Source organism: Delphinapterus leucas, chromosome 8, assembly GCF_059928025.1.
Source record: "Delphinapterus leucas isolate spDelLeu-1000000601 "Yukka" chromosome 8, BTC_Dleu_Yukka2, whole genome shotgun sequence".
Lineage (NCBI taxonomy): Eukaryota > Metazoa > Chordata > Mammalia > Artiodactyla > Monodontidae > Delphinapterus > Delphinapterus leucas.
In genome coordinates, this window is record NC_143136.1 from 55,332,080 (window position 1) to 55,351,036 (window position 18,957).

The 18,957-nt window shown below is 40.9% G+C and overlaps 1 protein-coding gene across 1 annotated transcript in view; it reads left to right on the forward strand.

The window, feature by feature from the left end:
- Positions 1-733: 733 nt before the first annotated feature.
- The window catches only part of PDE11A (phosphodiesterase 11A), a 168,643-nt gene continuing 150,419 nt past the window's right edge, over positions 734-18,957 (forward strand). The window contains exon 1 of the mRNA XM_089915919.1: positions 734-1,633. Coding sequence (XP_089772045.1) covers positions 734-1,633 — 900 coding nt within the window. The remainder of the gene's footprint in view (positions 1,634-18,957) is intronic.

Below are 18,957 nucleotides of genomic sequence, written 5' to 3' on the forward strand. Positions count from 1 at the left end.
CCTGTCTCTCAGCATCATTATTTCCTCGGAGTCAGCTTCTGGGTCTGATCCATGCACAACACAAACACTTCCTAGTACCTGGGCTCCCGCGGGGCCTCTGTGAAACGCTGGAGGATTAAGGGGCGGGGAATAGGGAGGGCTGGGGAGGTAAGGAAGGAAGGAGGGGGAAGCAGTAAAGTGCGTCTCTCCCTCTAATCGTGTTCCGATCAGGAGTCGGCCGTGTTCCCAGGCGCCGATTCCGGCCGGCAGTCCAGAGACTTCCAGGAACCGCCTGGCATCCTGGCCCCGGACTTCGGCTGGTCTGGCGCTCGCGTCTCCCTCCTCCCACCTCTCTCCTCCTCTCTCCGGGATCCGTGCCTCACTCAGGGGCGTGTCCTGCCCTACCTCCCTTTCACAGTGGTCCACTCATCCTGTTACAGCGACAGCGGTGGCGGCGGCGGCGGCAGCCAGAGCAAGAGCAGCGGTGGCTCGGGGTTTTCAGAACGAGCGGCAGCAGCTCTGTGGGGGCACCTGTGCGACGCAGAAGTAAAAGGACCGGGGGTGGGGTTCGTGCCAGCCGCTGAGCCCGAACGGAGGGGCGCTTCCCAGCCCCTTAGGATTCCACTGCTCCACAGAATCTCGGCCCGGAGCTGGGAATACCGGTGGGGTGTCATGTGCAGGGCCGGCTAGACGGCTGGGGCAGGGAAACATTTGGTCCAAGTGTAGAGAGGCAGAGAAAGCTGTGTCTGGGACCATGACAGCCTCCCGCCTGGACTTTGGGGAGGTGGAAACTTTCCTGGACAGGCACCCAGAGTTGTTTGAAGATTACTTGATGCGGAAGGGAAAGCAGGAGATGGTGGAGAAGTGGTTGCAGAGACACAGTCAAAGTCAGGGGGCTTTAGTGGCTGGCACAAGCGGCGTGGCTCACGGCGGTGGCAGAGGTAGTAGCAGCAGCGTTGGTGATGGCACCGGAACAAATGTCTCTGCTAGCAGCCAGCACACTCCGGGTGGTGGGGACTCAGGTGGGGTTCCCCTGAATCCCAGCTGGGCCAGTGGCAACCGCAGCGATGGGAGCCTGCAGCGGAGAGCTTCTCAGAAAGAGCTAAGGAAGAGTTTTGCCCGCTCCAAGGCCATCCACGTGAACAGGACCTACGATGAACAAGTGACCTCCCGGGCCCAGGAGCCCCTGAGCAGTGTGCGGCGGAGGGCACTTCTCCGGAAGGCCAGCTCCCTGCCCCCCACCACTGCTCACATTCTCAGTGCACTGCTGGAATCGCGGGTGAATGTGCCTCAGTATCCCCCTACCGCCATGGACTACAAGTGCCACCTCAAAAAGCATAATGAGCGCCAGTTCTTCCTGGAACTGGTCAAGGATATCTCCAACGACCTTGACCTTACCAGTCTGAGCTACAAGATCCTCATCTTTGTCTGTCTCATGGTGGACGCTGACCGCTGCTCTCTCTTCCTGGTGGAAGGGGCAGCTGCTGGCAAGAAGAGCTTGGTCTCCAAATTCTTTGACGTGCATGCAGGAACCCCACTGCTGCCCTGCAGCTGCACAGAAAACTCAAATGAGGTGCAGGTCCCCTGGGGCAAAGGCATCATTGGCTATGTCGGGGAGCATGGAGAGACGGTCAACATTCCTGATGCCTACCAGGTAGGACTTTGCATTGTCCCCTTCCAGAGCCCCATTGGTCTGGGAACCAAACCTTCTGTTACCCTTTGGCATCCAGAACACATTAATGTAGACTCTTTACAATATGAATTTTGCTATTTAAATTCCTTCTGAGTTTAGACTAGTTAGAATGTTACTATACTATCTTTGATCTAATGGTCTTTTCCTAACACACAGTGGCTTGTGGAATATTCATATATCACAGGGGCTACGTTTTGTACTCAATAATACCTCGTGTTTCTCTGTCAAGATACCTTGTCTTTAAGAATATCACAGAATGGTTTTAGAATGCATTTGTTAGGTGCTAGAAAAAGATGTCTACTCCAGAATTCCAGTGTTAGTCTGAAGAAAATGGGCATGTTGGTGTCTCTGATGTCATTTTGGGACCGTAATGCATTTCATTCTCATTCAAGATTGGGGAGAGATCACGAGTTCCAAGGTAAGGAAGACGAGGAAAAGAGGAGGAAAGTCAGGGGGAGAATGGGCCTCTGAGCCATTTATGCCTTTTTAGCATCTATTTTAACTGTTTCTGTTGTTGAGCTGAGAGAGGCTGGACAAATTGAGGGGTTATTTAGGCTTGAATCCAGCATTATCTGCAGTCAGCTTTTGACAGGACTGAGCAAGTAGGTTTTTAGTTTGTGAAACAAACAAAAAATGGATAATTTTCTAGCAATTCCAAAGGCAATGAGCAGGGTGAACATGCTAGTTTCAGGGGGAAAAGGAAACCCAACATGCTGTCGTCTGCCTTTAATTTTCACAGTGATTTGAACTTGCTATTAGATCCCGAATCTGAAAGCCAGTCTGTTCTAATTTCTTCAGTATCTATTCACTGAGCATAATGAGACTGGATGCCACTTTCTATGGGACTTCTTTGGTGTTCATAATAGTGGAAAGTTCTTATCCTTGGTCATGCAAGTTTTGTAGTCATTTGATGAGCTCTTCTTCCAGTTGTCTAATAAAGCTGCATGTTTCTCTAGAGTTTGTTGCTGTTGCTCAGAATAGCAAAAGTGGTGGGAAGGACACTAAAGGTAAAATTTTCTCTATTTCATCTGAAAGTTGGCAATATTATGTAGAAAATTGACGAGCTTGTACTGAAACCAAGTTTCATGTTTTTGTGAGATGTCTATCAATATAACGCTTTAATATTAAGGAATGCCTATCAAAATACCATTTTATTTACTTTTTTATTTATTAGATGCATTATTCACTATATCCTTCTTAAAGACTTTGATAGGTTTAGGACAAGCAAGCAGTGAGTGATCTTTAATAAGTGTCTATTTCTGTATAACCCTAGAAAGCCATGGGAAGAAATAAAAGCATTTAATAATTGATATGTTGAAGATTCTTTAAAAAGTTGAACAATCACAAATTCTTTTCTTTCTCATTATTTCCACATCCTTATTGTGTGCTTGGGCTAAAAAAAATCCCTTCCTAGTAGAATGGCTTGTTATAGCCCAGAATTGCACTCTTTTCTCTTTATTGCCCTTACTTTTCTTATTCTTCCCCAACTGATTTTCTCCATTTCTATAGCTTTTGTTTCTTATTCCCCTCTGTCAGCTCCTAACTTTTATTTAATACTGTTCATATACTGTCTTTTCTTCAAGAGCATAATTCTCAGCTTCCTCAGCAGTTAACTTGTCTTCCTGCTTCCTAGAATTGCAGCTAGAGGTGTTACCACAGGCATAGAAAATCAGGTTTTCAGCTATTGATGTTTCTTCAGGGCCCTACTCTACTCTGAAGACAGAGGGTAAAGGAAAGTTGCCTTTTAATATTTGGGAGCTGACTTTGGGAATGGAGAGTTCTTCTTTTATCCCCCCAGCGTAGTAATGATGGCTGTAAAGACTAGGTTGTTGGGAGGACTGGCAAAAGGCAGGGAGGGGAAGTGTGTTATAGAGTTGAAGATCTTGGTTCACTCTTTGTCTTCATTTTGATCTGCTTAGAAAGTTTCTCTTTTCTTTCTCCATTATCTTCTACCATATATGTCTGTATTTTTAACCTGGTGTGTTTTTCTTCATTTTTACTTCACTACTTTTCTTCAATAAAATTACTTTTTTTTCTTTATTATGGTACACCTGTCACCATTACTGTGACCCTGGGAGAATTTCTTGATCTCTGAGTCTCAATTTACTCATATGCAAAATTGGAATAATAACACCTCTGTGGTCAAGATTATTGTTTTGAAAATAAAATGAGATATTGCATTAAAGCCCCCAAAACAGTACCTGGCACACTTTAATTATTCAAGAAATGGTAACAGTTTATGATGACCATGGTGATATCTAGTTTGCTAGTATTCTTTTTCTTTCTCTTTGTCTAATTTTCCATTTTTTTTCTCCTTATCTGGGGCTGAGATATGAACTCAGCACATCCTGACCAGCCTTATCTTTCTCTAAGCAATACTCCACCCTTAAGTTAAATATTTTAGAACCAACTTTACATTCAAGGAATATAGAAATAGCTACTCTTCCACCTTCTGCTTAAGATTCCTCTAAATGTGATTGATAATACTTGACCATATACTATCCTATCAAAAGTTCTACATTTTGTTCCTTTTAGAACTCATGCAATATAAAACTTTTTATAGAGTTGTATTAATGTTGCATCCTTCCCAAGTTCCAGTGTTTTCTCTTCTCCTCTCCATTTCCTGCTGTTATAGATTTCTCTTAATGAAAATTGACAACCTTCCAAATGGATGTTCTTTTATCACAATATTGTTGTAATTCTGAGAGTATACATAAACATCTTGAAGCTTCCATGTAAAAATATAACCATCCTCCCTGATTCTTTATTAACTACTATATTTTTAAGGTGTTTCTTGCTCAAGATCAACTAGTGTGCTTTTTTTTCTTCAGGAGATGAACTTTGAAGAACTTATCACATGGAGTTTAAAAATTTAATTATTTGATAAATAAGATTGATGATCCTCTTAGAGGTTCAGAATATGGGTGAGAGAAAGGCATTGAAAACACTTACAAAATTATAATAAACATGGCATCCCGAAGTCAAGAGTAGACTAATGAACTACTGAAGTCGAATAAAAGTTTTGACAGCAAAAAAACTTCACAGTTTATTTCATTATTTTTCATCACTTTCCTCAATTAGTCCTAAAAATCAGACTTGAAATTAGGAGACAAATAAAGAATTGCAAGTGAAAAAAAATTTATTCTACGTATCCAGTATCATAGTGACTGCAATCTACCTTTCTTCCCTGTTATAAGTTATTAAACAACCCACTTTAATATAGTAATGAAAAAATAGCCCTCAAGAGGTTGAAAATAAGAGCACTCAAGTAACAGGTGTTCTCTTTGAGGTTATTCTAAGCATTCAGAATACAGAACTTTAAACATTAATAAAAAGTGTGAGATGATATTTTTGTTAGCGTCGATAATGATGATACAGGTGTTTGATGGGCTTTTGGTTTGAAAAGCAGCCAGGATGTTTTGTTAGGTGAGCTGAGAGGAGGAAAGGGGATGACGCAGAAGGGTTATGTAGGTGTGCCAGGCTTTCAGAAAGCCTGATCTATTTGCACAACAGATTCATTTATTCATCATTTCCAACAAACATACACTGTACACTGAGTGCCCATTATACCTAAGCCCCGGTTAGGGGCCCTATGGGTGTACAAAACTAAGAGGACATGCTTCTTGCCTTCTAGGTACTTCCAAGTTCTTCCAAGTACAAGGTTTTGTACTGTTCACAAACAACTAATGTCAAGCTGTACTATTGATAAATTGAAAAATAAATGACACAAACTAAATGGCATTAGTCACAGAGGAAAATGGAGTCACATTGTGACTTGGATCATTATAGAAGACTTCATGGAGGAGGTGTCAGTCAAGCTGGGAAGAGAGTTAGGTTTCACTGTTGGAGATAGCTGTGGAGTAGGGGAAGGCATCCAGGTACAGCAAAATGGCTTTAGCAGAAACACAATAATGAGCAACCCAAAATATGTATAGGGGATAGTGAGTGGTTTAATTTGGCCAAAGTATTGCATATGCTATAGAATGGGTATGCAAAAATAGGATGCGGGCAAAAGAAGAAAGAACCTTGAGTACCTGACTAAAGAATTCGAGCTTCACTAACAGTAAGCCACAGGGAGCCCTTGAGAACCTTTTAGCATGGTCAGAGTGGGGTTTTGGGTAACCTGGTGGCAGTGGCTAAATGGATTGAACAAGGGGAGACTCAAAGCTGTGAAAATAATTAGGACTCTATTATGATGGACTGGTGGAGCCAGATGAACTACTGAACTAAAGCACGAACAGTAAGAATAGATAGCAGAGGACAGATGGGGTTGTCCTGCAGGTGTGAATTTGGGCAAGGAGGGAGGGAAGTCAGTGATGACTCAGAGATTCTACACCTGAGAAATATGGAGAAGGGTAAAGACATCGTTAAAAATAGTTCTTCCTATTTTGGATGAGTAGAGATTCTGAGTAGAGCCAGCTACATAATTTGTGGAGCTCAGTGAAAAATGATTAAGCAGGAGCCTGGCTGGAGGTGGAGAAATCAATTTTCCCTTCCCAAGGGTCTGCTCCTCCAACCCACAGCAGATGTGTGACTCCCAAGTGATTTTAACCTCCATGCTGAGAAATTCTCAGTACCTGGATTGGGTGTGAGTGAGAGGCCCTTGCTGAGTTGCCTGCTGAATGTGCCATAGTGCTGCCAGCTCTGGGTGGGACTGACCACAGCCTTGCTCCTCTTCATGACGGCATGGGGCATGCACCTGACCCTCCCCCCACTCCCACCCAGGAGCAGAGGGCAATGGCAGATCAGTTGGGCCTCACTCTCAACAGTTTTGACCTGCTTGTGGCTCCTGGTCTCAGGGAAGGGCTGACAAGGGGGTAGGCTGGGTGGGGCCCGGGGTACCAGGGAGCAGGAATCCGTGGCCAAGAACCAGTCCTGGGCAGGCAGTGGGAGGGGAGACTGAGTGTGAGCCAAGGCTCCAAGCTCTGGACTCATACACTATTGTTCTGTTGGACTTCATTTACAAAGCACAAGTTCAAAGATAAAATTATTGAGAATTTCACACAGCACAGCATTAAACCTCAAGCGGGGAGCGCCTGTGCAACTGCCCTGGTCACATGCCCAAGAAGCCGGCCCTGATTCTGAGTCATAGTGAGTCTTAGGTGGAAAAGTTCAATTTTATTCCAGCCTAGTATCTACTGCTTTCGCATGGCCTCAGCTCCATTCTAATTAAATTCCGTGCCATTTTCAGTGGCTGGATAGTGCTTTTCTATTTCTGTGTTTTTCATCCTTTCTGCCAGGACTCCTCTTTCTCCATCTTTGTTCATTCAGATCTTGCTCTGCCTTCTCATGATATAAGAAAGGAGAGCTGATTGCTTCTCCTTGAAGAGAAGAGATGAAAAACCAAACAAAAAATTATACTGGGAGTTATATTTAAGAATGCATTGCACTGGGACTTCCCTGGTGGTGCAGTGGTTAAGAATCCACCTGCCAATGCAGGGGACATGGGTTTGATCCCTGGTCCGGGAGGATCCCACATGCCACAGAGCAACTACTCTGTTGAGCCACGTGAGCCACAACTGCTGGGCCTGTGCTCTGGAGGCCGCGAGCCACAACTACTGAGCCCATGTGCCTGGAGCCCGTGCCCACACACTGCAGCGAAGACCCAATGCAGCCAAAATAAATATATATATAAAAAAGAATGCATTGTACTATACTGCTATTATATATAAAATATTAATGTAATGATATTTAATAACTTATTTTCACTGAACTTCATTTTTAATTTTATTTTAGAATTATTTCCATTGAAATAAATATATTTAAAAGTGTTTGGTCTCAGAAGGGATTAATTTCATGTATGTAGAAGATTCAGTGGTGAATATGCTTATTCCCTGATAAGCCAGCGATGACCGACATGGGTCTATAGTCCTGTGATTGAATTGCTGAGATTTGCTTAAAAGGCAGATGTTGCTTCCACTCCAACACTAGAATTACAAAGGAGTTTCATGAAATCTCATTTCAACTTTGCACATAGTGTTTTAAAAATTCCCTCAAGCCCACAACCATGTTCACTAGTCCAGAACCTGAATTGATTTTGTGTTTGAAGCAGGAAACATTTGCTGTTTCAGCCCCTCTTCCTGACAGACACATGATCATAAGAAACACAGTGACAAATTGCATTTGCTGCTTTGAACATGGGGATAGATTATAGAAAAGTACAGTTCCTACAGAATCATGGGGAGGTAATTTAAGGTTAACTTAATTTTTTCCCAGCCCATAATCTAAATGTTTACTAATCTGACCAATTTATTTTGGTTCCTGAGGTTTGGGTCACCCATTTATTTACATGGCTGGCTTAATTTGGAAGTTAGTGTTTCATGTTTCGTATAGTGTTGAAGAGTCATATGAAGCTTTCCTCTGAAATAGCTTTGAGTTGTTTTATGGAAAGTCAACAAGATCCTTGAGGTCCACTACTTGCTACTTTAGTCACTTATTTTAAGGGTAGTTTGCATTTAACCACATTCTTTTGGAAAGTGGAATTTGAATCACAGAAACAGTTTAGTCATAAAAGAGTGGGTTGGATTTCTAATATTTTAGGAGAAACTTTGGTTTCCGATCATTCACAGGCATTCAGGCTAAATTTATTTGTTTATTTATTTATTTTTAGGATTAAAATAGTAAAGATGTTTTCCTGGCATAAAAAATGTGTATTTTCTATAATTCCAAGAGTTTCTTATTAATTGGTTGTTTCAGCGGCTGAACAGTGGTTTCACATATTAGTGATAAATTCTGTTTTCTTTCCTAAAACATAGCTTTAGGCTGTTGCAAGTTTAATTCAAAAGATCTTTTTCACCTGAGTGAAAAAAATGAGGAACCTTTGAGATACCTCTTTAGGGTATCAAGTTTTAAAAAATGTAAACATGATAGAAGGGAAGTGGAAGCTCCACTGTTGATTAACAATAATTCTATTTATGGAGCACTAACTACGAGCCTGGAATTAGCTCTTCAGCAAGCATTGCCTCTTTTAATCCTCTCAACAGTCCCCATAGGTAGCTTATTCCCACCCCCATTTTACAGAAGGAGAAACTAAGGCTTGGGAGGTTAAGTAATTTGCTCAAAGTCACTCAGCTGGTAAGTGAGGGGGCTGGGATTCAAGCTGAGGTCTTCGGATTGCAGAACCTTCATGCCCGGCCACTCTTGTTGTGACCTCTGCTGACCATTAACTGTTGGGTGTACATTCAGGTATGTCCCTTTGCTTTCTCCTTTTCTCTGCCAGTTTAAATCCTCTCATCCCTTAAAGCCCATCTTCATGAAACTCTTGGTGATCCTCGCCACATCCCACGTAAACTGGATATAATCTCTCCCTCTTTTGAACTTCTGTAATGCTTTAAATATACTCCTTTCTATTTTCTTAATATGATAAGTATTTGGGTATATAAATGACTACTTGACTGTGAACTCAAGGTCATGACTTCTCATTTTTCACTGCACTATAGGGCTTAATGCAAGGTTTTCTATTCAATTGAGTAAAATTACCACTGATACCTCCTTATGTGGTCAGTTCAACCACCTCTAAGCAGAAATTTCAGCCTATTCAGCCAATATAGCTAATATTATTCAGCTAATATAGACAGTTAAACCAGGAAATTCATTTCATGAACACATCTTTTAATTATTTGGACGTTATTTTATAAATTTTTAAAAATAGAACTTATAAAGCCCGGATAACTGGTGAATTATCTGAACTGCTTTTCTGCATTAATTGATCTTTCTTTTAAAAATTTATTTTATTTATTTATTTTTGGCTGCGTTGGGTCTTTGTTGCTGCACGCTGGCTTTCTCTTGTTGTGGTGAGCGGGGACTACTCTTTGTTGCAGTGCGCAGGCTTCTCATCGCGGTGGCTTCTCTTGTTGCGGAGCACGGGCTCTAGACGCGCAGGCTTCAGTAGTTGTAGTGCACGGGCTTAGTTGCTCCACGGCATGTGGGATCTTCCCAGACCAGGGCTCAAACCCGCGTACCCTGCATTGGCAGGCGGATTCTCAACCACTGTGCCACCAGGGAAGCCCTGCATTAATTGATCTTTATGTTAATTGCTGGACGCTCATCTCCTCATCCCTTCCATTGTTTTCCTGTTTGTTTTTTTCTTTTACTCCATTTCATGTGGAGACCATATTATAGAGAAAGTAGGCTGTCGCTGACCAAATGGTAACAACTAGCAACAGCCCACTGCCAGCTTCTTCTAGGCAAAAGCATTGGATGAAGCATGACTGTTCCAGCTAACTAAAATTTCTAGTTTTCTCATGACTGCTTCATTCATACAGTATAACTTACTGAAGGTAAAACCCCTTCCAGCATTAGGCCTTGAAGATGTTAGGATTTTTTCTTTGAAAATATTTTCAGATATGGGAGATTATATTGACCAACCTTATACTTATTTATAATAGGCTTATGAAGTCCTATTATTATATTGACCAACCTTTCAGGAACATTGAATTTTCAGGTTTATTGATTACATATCTTATGTTTCATATACACCCAAAAAGTCTCATAAAACTTTTAACTTCTGAGCTGGTTGCCTTTACATCCTACTCTTTCCAAGATGTAGTTATTAGATATGCATTGAGCATGTCCAAGTGAGAGCATCTCTATCCTTTCTGATCCTTATAGTAATCAGATTTGGCTGTTGGCTACACCTCGTCCTCAGCCCACCTCCCAGAAGAAATAATAAGGTATTTAAGGGTAAACAGTATAGCTAGTCTTGCTATGTAGAAATTAACTGCCACTCCTAGATCTGAAGAGGAGAGTGCAACTACCAGAGCCTCTCTCTCAGAGGTTCTGAGAGAGAGTTACAGCAGTGGGAGAGCCAGAGCTGTGGCCCTGGGAGAGAGGAACTCAGACACTGGCAAACCATGACCTGGACGAGAGAGAGCCGGGGAAACATTACCCTCCTCACACCCTCTATCTCCTGCCAGCGCCACTCATTGGTTGAACCCAGCCTTGCTTGAGGCCAAGAGGGCAAAGGGAGCCCTGGTGCAGTAGGTCATAGGAGTCAGCCTTCTGGCACAGAACAGGGCAGTGAAAGGTGGCAAGTGCATCTGGAGAGACAAATGGGGACTATCCAGAGTCACCAGGGATATTAGTTTACTCACCAGGGATGTAAGTATAGGAAGCCCAAGTCGGGTAGTAATATCCTTCACTGAACACTAAATTTCATCAGTCTATAGAGCATAGTGATTGAAATCTATCGAAAACAAGTTCAGAAATGCTGTAGTGGTATTTGACTGTCTTATTCTCTCCAAATAGTTTTGTTTATTCCTGGCATCCTATTTCTCAGAAGAAACCCTATAGGAGGGCCAAAGACACCTACAGGGAAGAAGTGACATTGGTCTAGTTTATGGAACCTCTTCCTGCAATGCCTGATTAAGCCCATTTGTTTGAGAATTAAAATCTTAGATCACTAATCACTTTGTTAAACTGTAAAGGACATCAGAGTGTAAGAGAACATGTTCTAGACTTGGAAACAGGAATCTTGGACTCTATTCTCAATTCTGCCTTAGTTTTTTCAGCTATAACATAAGGATGATATGTTCAGACACATCTAGCCCATATGGTATTTTGTAAGGATCTAATCATTTGATTCTAATGAGATAATTGGAAAGCATATTTAAAAGGGTAAAGTAAGAAATGTAAGACCGCTCTCTCATTTCGTCCCAGCTTACCCGTCCCCCTCCCCGTGTCCTCAGGTCCATTCTCTACGTCTGCATCTTTATATCTGTCCTGCCTCTAGGTTTATCAGAACCTTTTTTTTTTTTTTAGATTCCATTTATATGTGTTAGCATACGGTATTTGTTTTTCTCTTTCTGACTTACTTCATTCTGTATGACAGACTCTATGTCCATCTACCTCACTACAAATAACTCAATTTCATTTCTTTTTATGGCTGAGTAATATTCCATTGTATATATGTGCCACATCTTCTTTATCCATTCATCTGTCAGTGGACACTTAGGTTGCTTCCATGTCCTGGCTACTGTAATAGTGCTGCAATGAACACTGTGATACATGACTCTTTTTGAATTATGCTTTTCTCAGGGTATATGCCCAGTAGTGGGATTGCTGGGTCATATCATCGTTCTATTTTTAGAACTAATACTGTTCTCCATAGTGGCTGTATCAATTTACATTCCCACGAACAGTGCAAGAGGGCTCCTTTTCTCCACACCCTATCGAGCATTTATATTTTGTGAATTTTTTGATGATGGCCATTCAGACTGCTGTGAGGTGATACCTCATTGTAGTTTAGATTTGAATTTCTCTAATGATTAGGGATGTCGAGCACCCTTTCATGTGTTTGTGGGCACTCTGTATATCATCTTTGGAGAAATGTCTGCTTAGGTCTTTGGCCCATTTTTAGATTGGGTTGTTTGGTTTTTTTTGATCTTGAGCTGCATGAGCTGCTTGTAAATTTTGGAGATTAATCCTTTGTCAGTTGCTTCATTTGCAAATATTTTCTCCCATTCTGAGGGTTGTCTTTTCGTCTTGTTTATGGTTTCCTTTGCTGTGCAAAACATTTTAAGTTTCATTAGGTCCCATTTGTTTATTTTTGTTTTTATTTCCATTTCTCTAGGAGGTGGGTCAAAAAGGATGTTGCTGTGATTTAAGTCATCGAGTGTTCTGCCTATGTTTTCCTCTAAGAGCTTTATAGTGTCTGACCTTACATTTAGGTCTTTAATCCATTTTGAGTTTATTCTTGTATATGATGTTAGGGAGTGTTCTAATTTCATTCTTTTACATGTAGCTGTCCAGTTTTCTCAGCACCACTTATTGAAGAGGCTGTCTTTTCTCCATTGTATATTCTTGCCTCCTTTATCAAAGATAAGGTGACCATACGTGCCTGGGTTTATCTCTGGGCTTTCTTTCCTGTTGCATTGATCTATATTTCTATTTTTGTGCCAGTACCATACTGTCTTGGTTACTGTAGCTTTGTAGTATAGTCGGAAGTCAGGGAGCCTGATTCCTCCAGCTCCGTGTTTCTTTCTCAAGATTGCTTTGGTGATTCAGGGTCTTTTTTGTTTCCATACAAATTGTGAAATTTTTTGTTCTACTTCTGTGAAAAATGCCATTGGTAGTTTGGTAGGTATTGCATTGAATCTGTAGATTGCTTTGGGTATTAGAGTCATTTTCACAATGTTGATTCTTCCAATCCAAGAATATGGTATATCTCTCCATCTGTTTGGATCATCTTTAATTTCTTTCATCAGTGTCTTATAGTTTTCTGCATACAGGTCTTTTGTCTCCTTAGGTAGGTTTATTCCTAGGTATTTTATTTTTTTTGTTGCAATGGTAAATGGGAGTGTTTCCTTAATTTCTCTTTCAGATTTTTCATCATTAGTGTATAGGAATGCAAGAGATTTCTGTGCATTAATTTTATATCCTGCTACTTTACCAAATTCATTGATTAGCTCTAGTAGTTTTCTGGTAGCATCTTTAGGATTCTCTATGTATAGTATCATGTCATCTGCAAACAATGACAGTTTTATTACTTCTTTTTTTTCAATTTGGATTCCTTTTATTTCTTTTTCTTCTCTGATTGCTGTAGCTAAAACGTCCAAAACTATGTTGAATAATAGCAGTGAGAGTGGGCAACCATGTCTTGTTCCTGGTCTTAGAGGAAATGGTTTCAGTTTTTGACCACTGAGAACCATGTTGGCTGTGGGTTTGTCATATAGGGCCTTTATTATGTTGAGGTAGGTTCCCTCTATGCCTACACTCTGGAGAGTTTTTATCATAAATAGGTGTTGAATTTTGTCAAAAGCTTTTTCTGCATCTGCTGAGATGATCTTATAGTTTTTCTCCTTCAGTTTGTTAATATGGTATATCCCATTGATTGATTTGCATATATTGAAGAATCCTTGCATTCCTGGGAAAAGCCCCACTTGATCATGGTGTATGATCTTTTAATGTGTTGGATTTTGTTGGCTAGTATTTTTTTGAGGCCTTTTGCATCTATGTTCATCAGTGATATTGGCCTGTAGTTTTCTTTTTTTGTGACATCTTTGTCTGGTTTTGGTGTCAGAGTGATGGTGGTCTCGTGGAATGAGTTTGGCAGTGTTCCTCCCTCTGCTATATTTTGGAAGAGTTTGAGAAGGATAGGTGTTAGCTCTTCTCTAAATGGAAACAGCCAATTTTATTCTTTAGATATTGCCTCAAAATAATCAGGATCAAGCATTCATGTATGTATCAATAGGAATATAACAATATTAATTGCTTCTTGTAGCAACCTTGCGAGGTTGTATAATTTAATGCAGAATTATATGGAAATAATTTAATGGAAAATGATATGAAAGATATGAAAATATAAAATGAAATAGATGTGCTTTCTCTCTAGCAAGTGAAGCCAAAATTTACTTCCAAGTCACCTCCTCTCTTTACTCGTGGCTGTTGATATGAGCTTCCTCCTTGATTGCTACCTGTGCACCTACCACAGTATCTGGCATGTAGGGCGTATAGTAGGTTCTTTTTAAATTATATTTGAATGAAGAGAAGAGCCCTTACTACAGCCTTTATTTCATCTCAAGAGTAACATACACTGATGGGACCATTATGTCAGTTCGAGTGTCTCAACAGTGGCACTATTGACATTTTAGACTGGATAATTCTTCGTTGGGGGAAAGGGGGGCTGATCTGTGCATAGAAGGATGTTTAACAGCATCCTTGGCCTCTGCTCACTAGATGCCTGCCAGTCCTGACAATTAATAATGTCTCCAGACACTGTCAGTTGTCCTCTGTGGGCAGTTCCTCCCCTTTTTAGAAACCGCTGATGTAGAACAATTTGGCAATAATCATGTACTGCCTTAGGAATATTTACAACTTTTGATGTAGCAATTCCAGATCGCCCTAAGGAAATTTTTATGGGTATGTGCAAAGATTTGTCTATATGAATACTCACCACAGTCTTATTTATAATAGTGTAAACATATCAACCCAAACATCCAACTAGAGGGTTGGATAAATAGACTATGATACATATAAAATGGAATATTTAATCAGAGGAAATTGCTCACAAACTATTAAGTGAGCAAAGCATATTTAGAAAACAATAGCACCCCAGTTTTCTTAACAGTAACAACAAAAGCATGAGATAAGGGGTTGAGTTTACAATCAGGCAGACTGGATTCAATTCCCAGTTCTACCACCTAAAAGTTATATCATATTTCACTTCTCCAGTTGTTAGTTTCTGCAATCCTAAAGTGGGAATATTGATTCCTATCTTAAAAGGTTGTTCTCAGAGTTAAATAAAATTATATATGAAAAGTTTAACATTCTGTTTGTTACCTTTTGAAGACTCAGTGAAAAGTAATTGCAATAGCACCTGCGGAAAGGCTGTAAGGTGATAAGCCAAAACATTAATAGAGGTGATCTCAGAGTGGTGGGCTTATTTTTCTCTTCTCTTTTGTGTTTTCTATTTATTTTTCTGAAATTTCCACATATGAATTAATAGAGTAACTGTAGTTGCTTTAATAGATACACCTCCTAAGCGCGGTGGCGCACAGTGGTAACACAACAGAAGCTTATTTCTCACTCTTCCTAAGCTCAGCAAAGTCTTCCTGATTGATGGGTAGCTCTCCTCCAAGAAGGGATTCTTTCCTTCCTAGGTCTTCACACCTTCAAGATGGGGCTTCCAAGGTTGCCCTCAGCATCAACATCTTTTCAGCAGATGAGGGGAGAAAGAAATGGACAAATGAAGCAGGAGGACTTTGTGGGTCAGGTCTGGAAATGGCACATATCATTTTCAGCTCCCATTTCATTGATTTTCTAGACTCTAGAACCCAGGCAGGTAGCCATACCTAACTGCAGGAAGGCTGGAAAATGTAGTGTAGCCTTGTCCCAAAGTGGCTCCCAGCCTCAGATCCCATCTAACTAATTCATGTAGCTCAAAGTGCAGGACCTTCAAGTGGGGAGCTGTCTCCTCTAGTGGATCCCCCTGGTTTTCACAGGCTGGGATTCATGTACATGATTAATTGCCTACAACAAGATTTGAGAGGGAAAATCAGCTGGGCTTTGGAAAAGGGGGAGAAGATTCTTGCTGTTTTATTTGACGTTGTTGAGAATGGATTCAAGAATAGGACTCTGCAGGCAGGAAGTTTGCTAAGGAGGTTGTTGCCTCTAAGCTCAAAGGTCTGAGGGTTAAAAGGTCAAGGAGTGGGGCCAAACCTGCCTACATAATTTGTGGGACCCAGAGAAAAATCAAAATTGGGGTCTTGGCAGAGATCAGGGAAGTCAGTCTCCCCAGGCCAGCCACCAGATTGCAGTCTCTGTGCCAGAACATGCTCTCTGTCCCTGGATCATGGTTGGGTGACAGGCCACGACAGAATTGCTTACTGAGCGTACCGAGATGCTATCAGCCTGGTGGGGACAGCCAGCACGTTGTTTCACCCTGAGACATTTCAGGGCTCTTGACCTTCCCAGTATCCATGCCCGTGACCTCACTGGGAATGGAGAGCAACATCAGAATGCGGGCACCCGCCCCCATCACATCACCCATCAACCAGACCCTGTTGCAGCCCTGGATAGAGGAAGTAGAGGTCATGGGGCTGAGGCAGGGAGTGGGAGGCTGAGAAACCATCAGGTAGCTGGATGGTGTGTGAGCCCCTGGAGCATGTTCCATCTGACTTAACCTACAAAACAAATTCAACTTAAACTTCAAGTGGCGGGACAGGAAGGGGTCTTCTCAACATGGGGCACTGTGACTACACTGGATGCTCATCCATAAAGCCATTTTGGGGTGGCACCTATACTTTGACTTTAAGAATAAACAATGAGGATGGCAAACTCCCCATGAAAGTTTTTTTCCCACTTACTTCTGTAGCACTTTGCCCATATGACGCTTGCTATTTATTCAATTTTTGGTAATTTCAATTTTGGCTCACCTGTCTTTCTCTCCATTAAGCTGTGAGCTCCTTGAGGGCAGATGCTATGACTTTCTTAGCTTTGTAGCACCCCGTGTGTGGCCCAATGCCTAGCTCGTAGTAGTTGGGTACTCAACAGATACTTGTTGCGTAAATAAGTGAGAAAAAGGAATGTAATTGAGAATTTGGTCACAAGGGCAAGTGGCCTAGGTACTAGTACCAGGTTACAGGTCAGATTAAGACCAGGGGTTTAGCTAATAATGCTGAACTAGGCTACTTATAGGCCAAGGGTCCTTTCATTGTCCTAAGCAGAGGGAAGGGTTGGGTTCCCAGGTCAAGTGTCAGGTACAGGGCTCTAGTGGTCCAGGCTCTGAAAGTTAGAGAGATGAAGGCACAAGGAACCAAGCATTTCATCTATTATCAGTAAAAAAGAGGAATTAGCAGAGTTGGGAGGATAAGTGAAAGAGAAAAAGGATACCAACTATGACAGCAGTCCCAGGGCTTTGAGAAAATAGTGATTATGTAGTTAATAATGGCAGCGTTGGAACAAAGAGGATATTGTCTACTTTTCATATGTTTATTTAAATGGCAATAGTGATGTCTTTTAGGCAAGGCAGGTGATTCGCTAGGGAGAGTATAAAAGGTCAGACTGGGAGCTCTCTGATTTCTGGAGTGGTAATTTAAACCAAATTCATGCATGTAAAGAGCCCAGCACCAAGCCTTTGATGAAAGCAATGCACTACCACTACCACCATTTACATTTCTCCCCCAAGAACCAGAAGTATTAATATTTATGTTTCTCTAGTCTGTGCTTGTTTCCAGGAAGCATCCTCCAAGATTGTCAGATTCTTTTTTGGACTCTAGATATTTTAATTTGCATTATCTATCATTACCTTAGAAAGGATTCAGTCCTTTGAGAAGTATGTAATTCTTCAAAAGTCATCTGTGACCAATTGTGTTAAACTGTTAAATGACATTCCCACAGACAGTTATCACAATTGTTACCACTTCAAAGTTCAATGGAATGATACTGTCAACAAGTGCATTTACCTAACATAGTTCAGAATCTTCTGAACCACTGGCTTGCCCCAACCTCTTTCCTTTTCCTCTGTCTTCCTCTTTTTTCCTTTCCTCTCTCATTTCTTTGTCTTATGCTTTCCATTTCCTCTTTTCTGATATTCCGCACCTGTCTTCCTTTTTTGTAACTGCTTCCCTTTGTGCCTCCCAAATTTCCCTCTCTTTTCCCCCTCCCTATCCTATTCTCCCCCAGCCATCCTTCGAATTGGCTATCTCTTTTTCCTTATTCTTTCTTCTCTTTTCCATGTCTTCTTCTTGCCTTCTATGATATTACTGACTTGAACATAAAGCAGATATAACATGAAAATAAGTTTTAGTTATAATTTCCAAATGAAAGTTTAAAATCTTGTAGACCTACCTCAGAAAACAATTGAGTTTCTTTTTTATGTCCATGTGGCCCGTGATTAGTATCTCTCTTTTAAATTTTAAAATTGGGTACATGGAATATTTGTCTTTCTTTTAAAACACACAAATTTTAATTACATTTCAAACTGTTAACCCATGTGGCCCATGGTTGTAATTTAGTTCCTGTAGGTGAATGCCTTGCAATGTGAAAAAGACCTTGCCCCTGAAGTATTGTACATTCTAAGTAGAACAAGTGACAGGGAAATTGGTATTTAAACACTTGGTATACAATATCCAGGCTTTTATTAAAGTGAGAACAATGATAAATATTATTTCTTTGGTATTTCTGTTAGCCTAGTATCCACCAGGAATTCTTAGCAACAGTGACACAGAAGTTACCATGCCAGCAGTTCTCAGGCTGATTGATTATTTGAGGTTTTGCCTCTGTTAACCTAAAGTTCCTGCTGGTGAATGTCCTCTTCAGGGTATTTTTTTTTTCTTTTTTTCCTTTTCCTTTTGTAGGCAGAAAAGAAATATTTTCCATCCTCCTGAATCCACTAGGAAGCATGTGGGATTTAATCACCTCTGTTATTATATTGCTTCTCCCCCAATGTACTAACACTCTGAAACTTGCTTAATCATTTGTAAAATTTAGCCACAGGACTTGCTGCTGCCCTTCTGTGACAATCCATCACAGGGAAGGTCCACCAAACTTTATAAGCTGTGTAACTCTGTTTCCTAGAGTTGATGTTTTCTCTTGACTGAAAACCACATTGAACCTTAACATCTGTATCTTGCTTCCTCCTTTCTAGCAGAACGTAATACCTGGCTTGTGTGTGGAAGTGTTTTTTTTTAAATTGTCATTCCAGCTTTATGAAAGATAATTTTTTTCCCATCCTTGATAAAGGAAGCCATTCATTAGAATGTGTTTCCAATTCTCAAATTCTGTATAAATGTACAAAGCTAAAGAATAGGGCAGTTTTTCAATATTTGAAATAGGAAAATTTGACT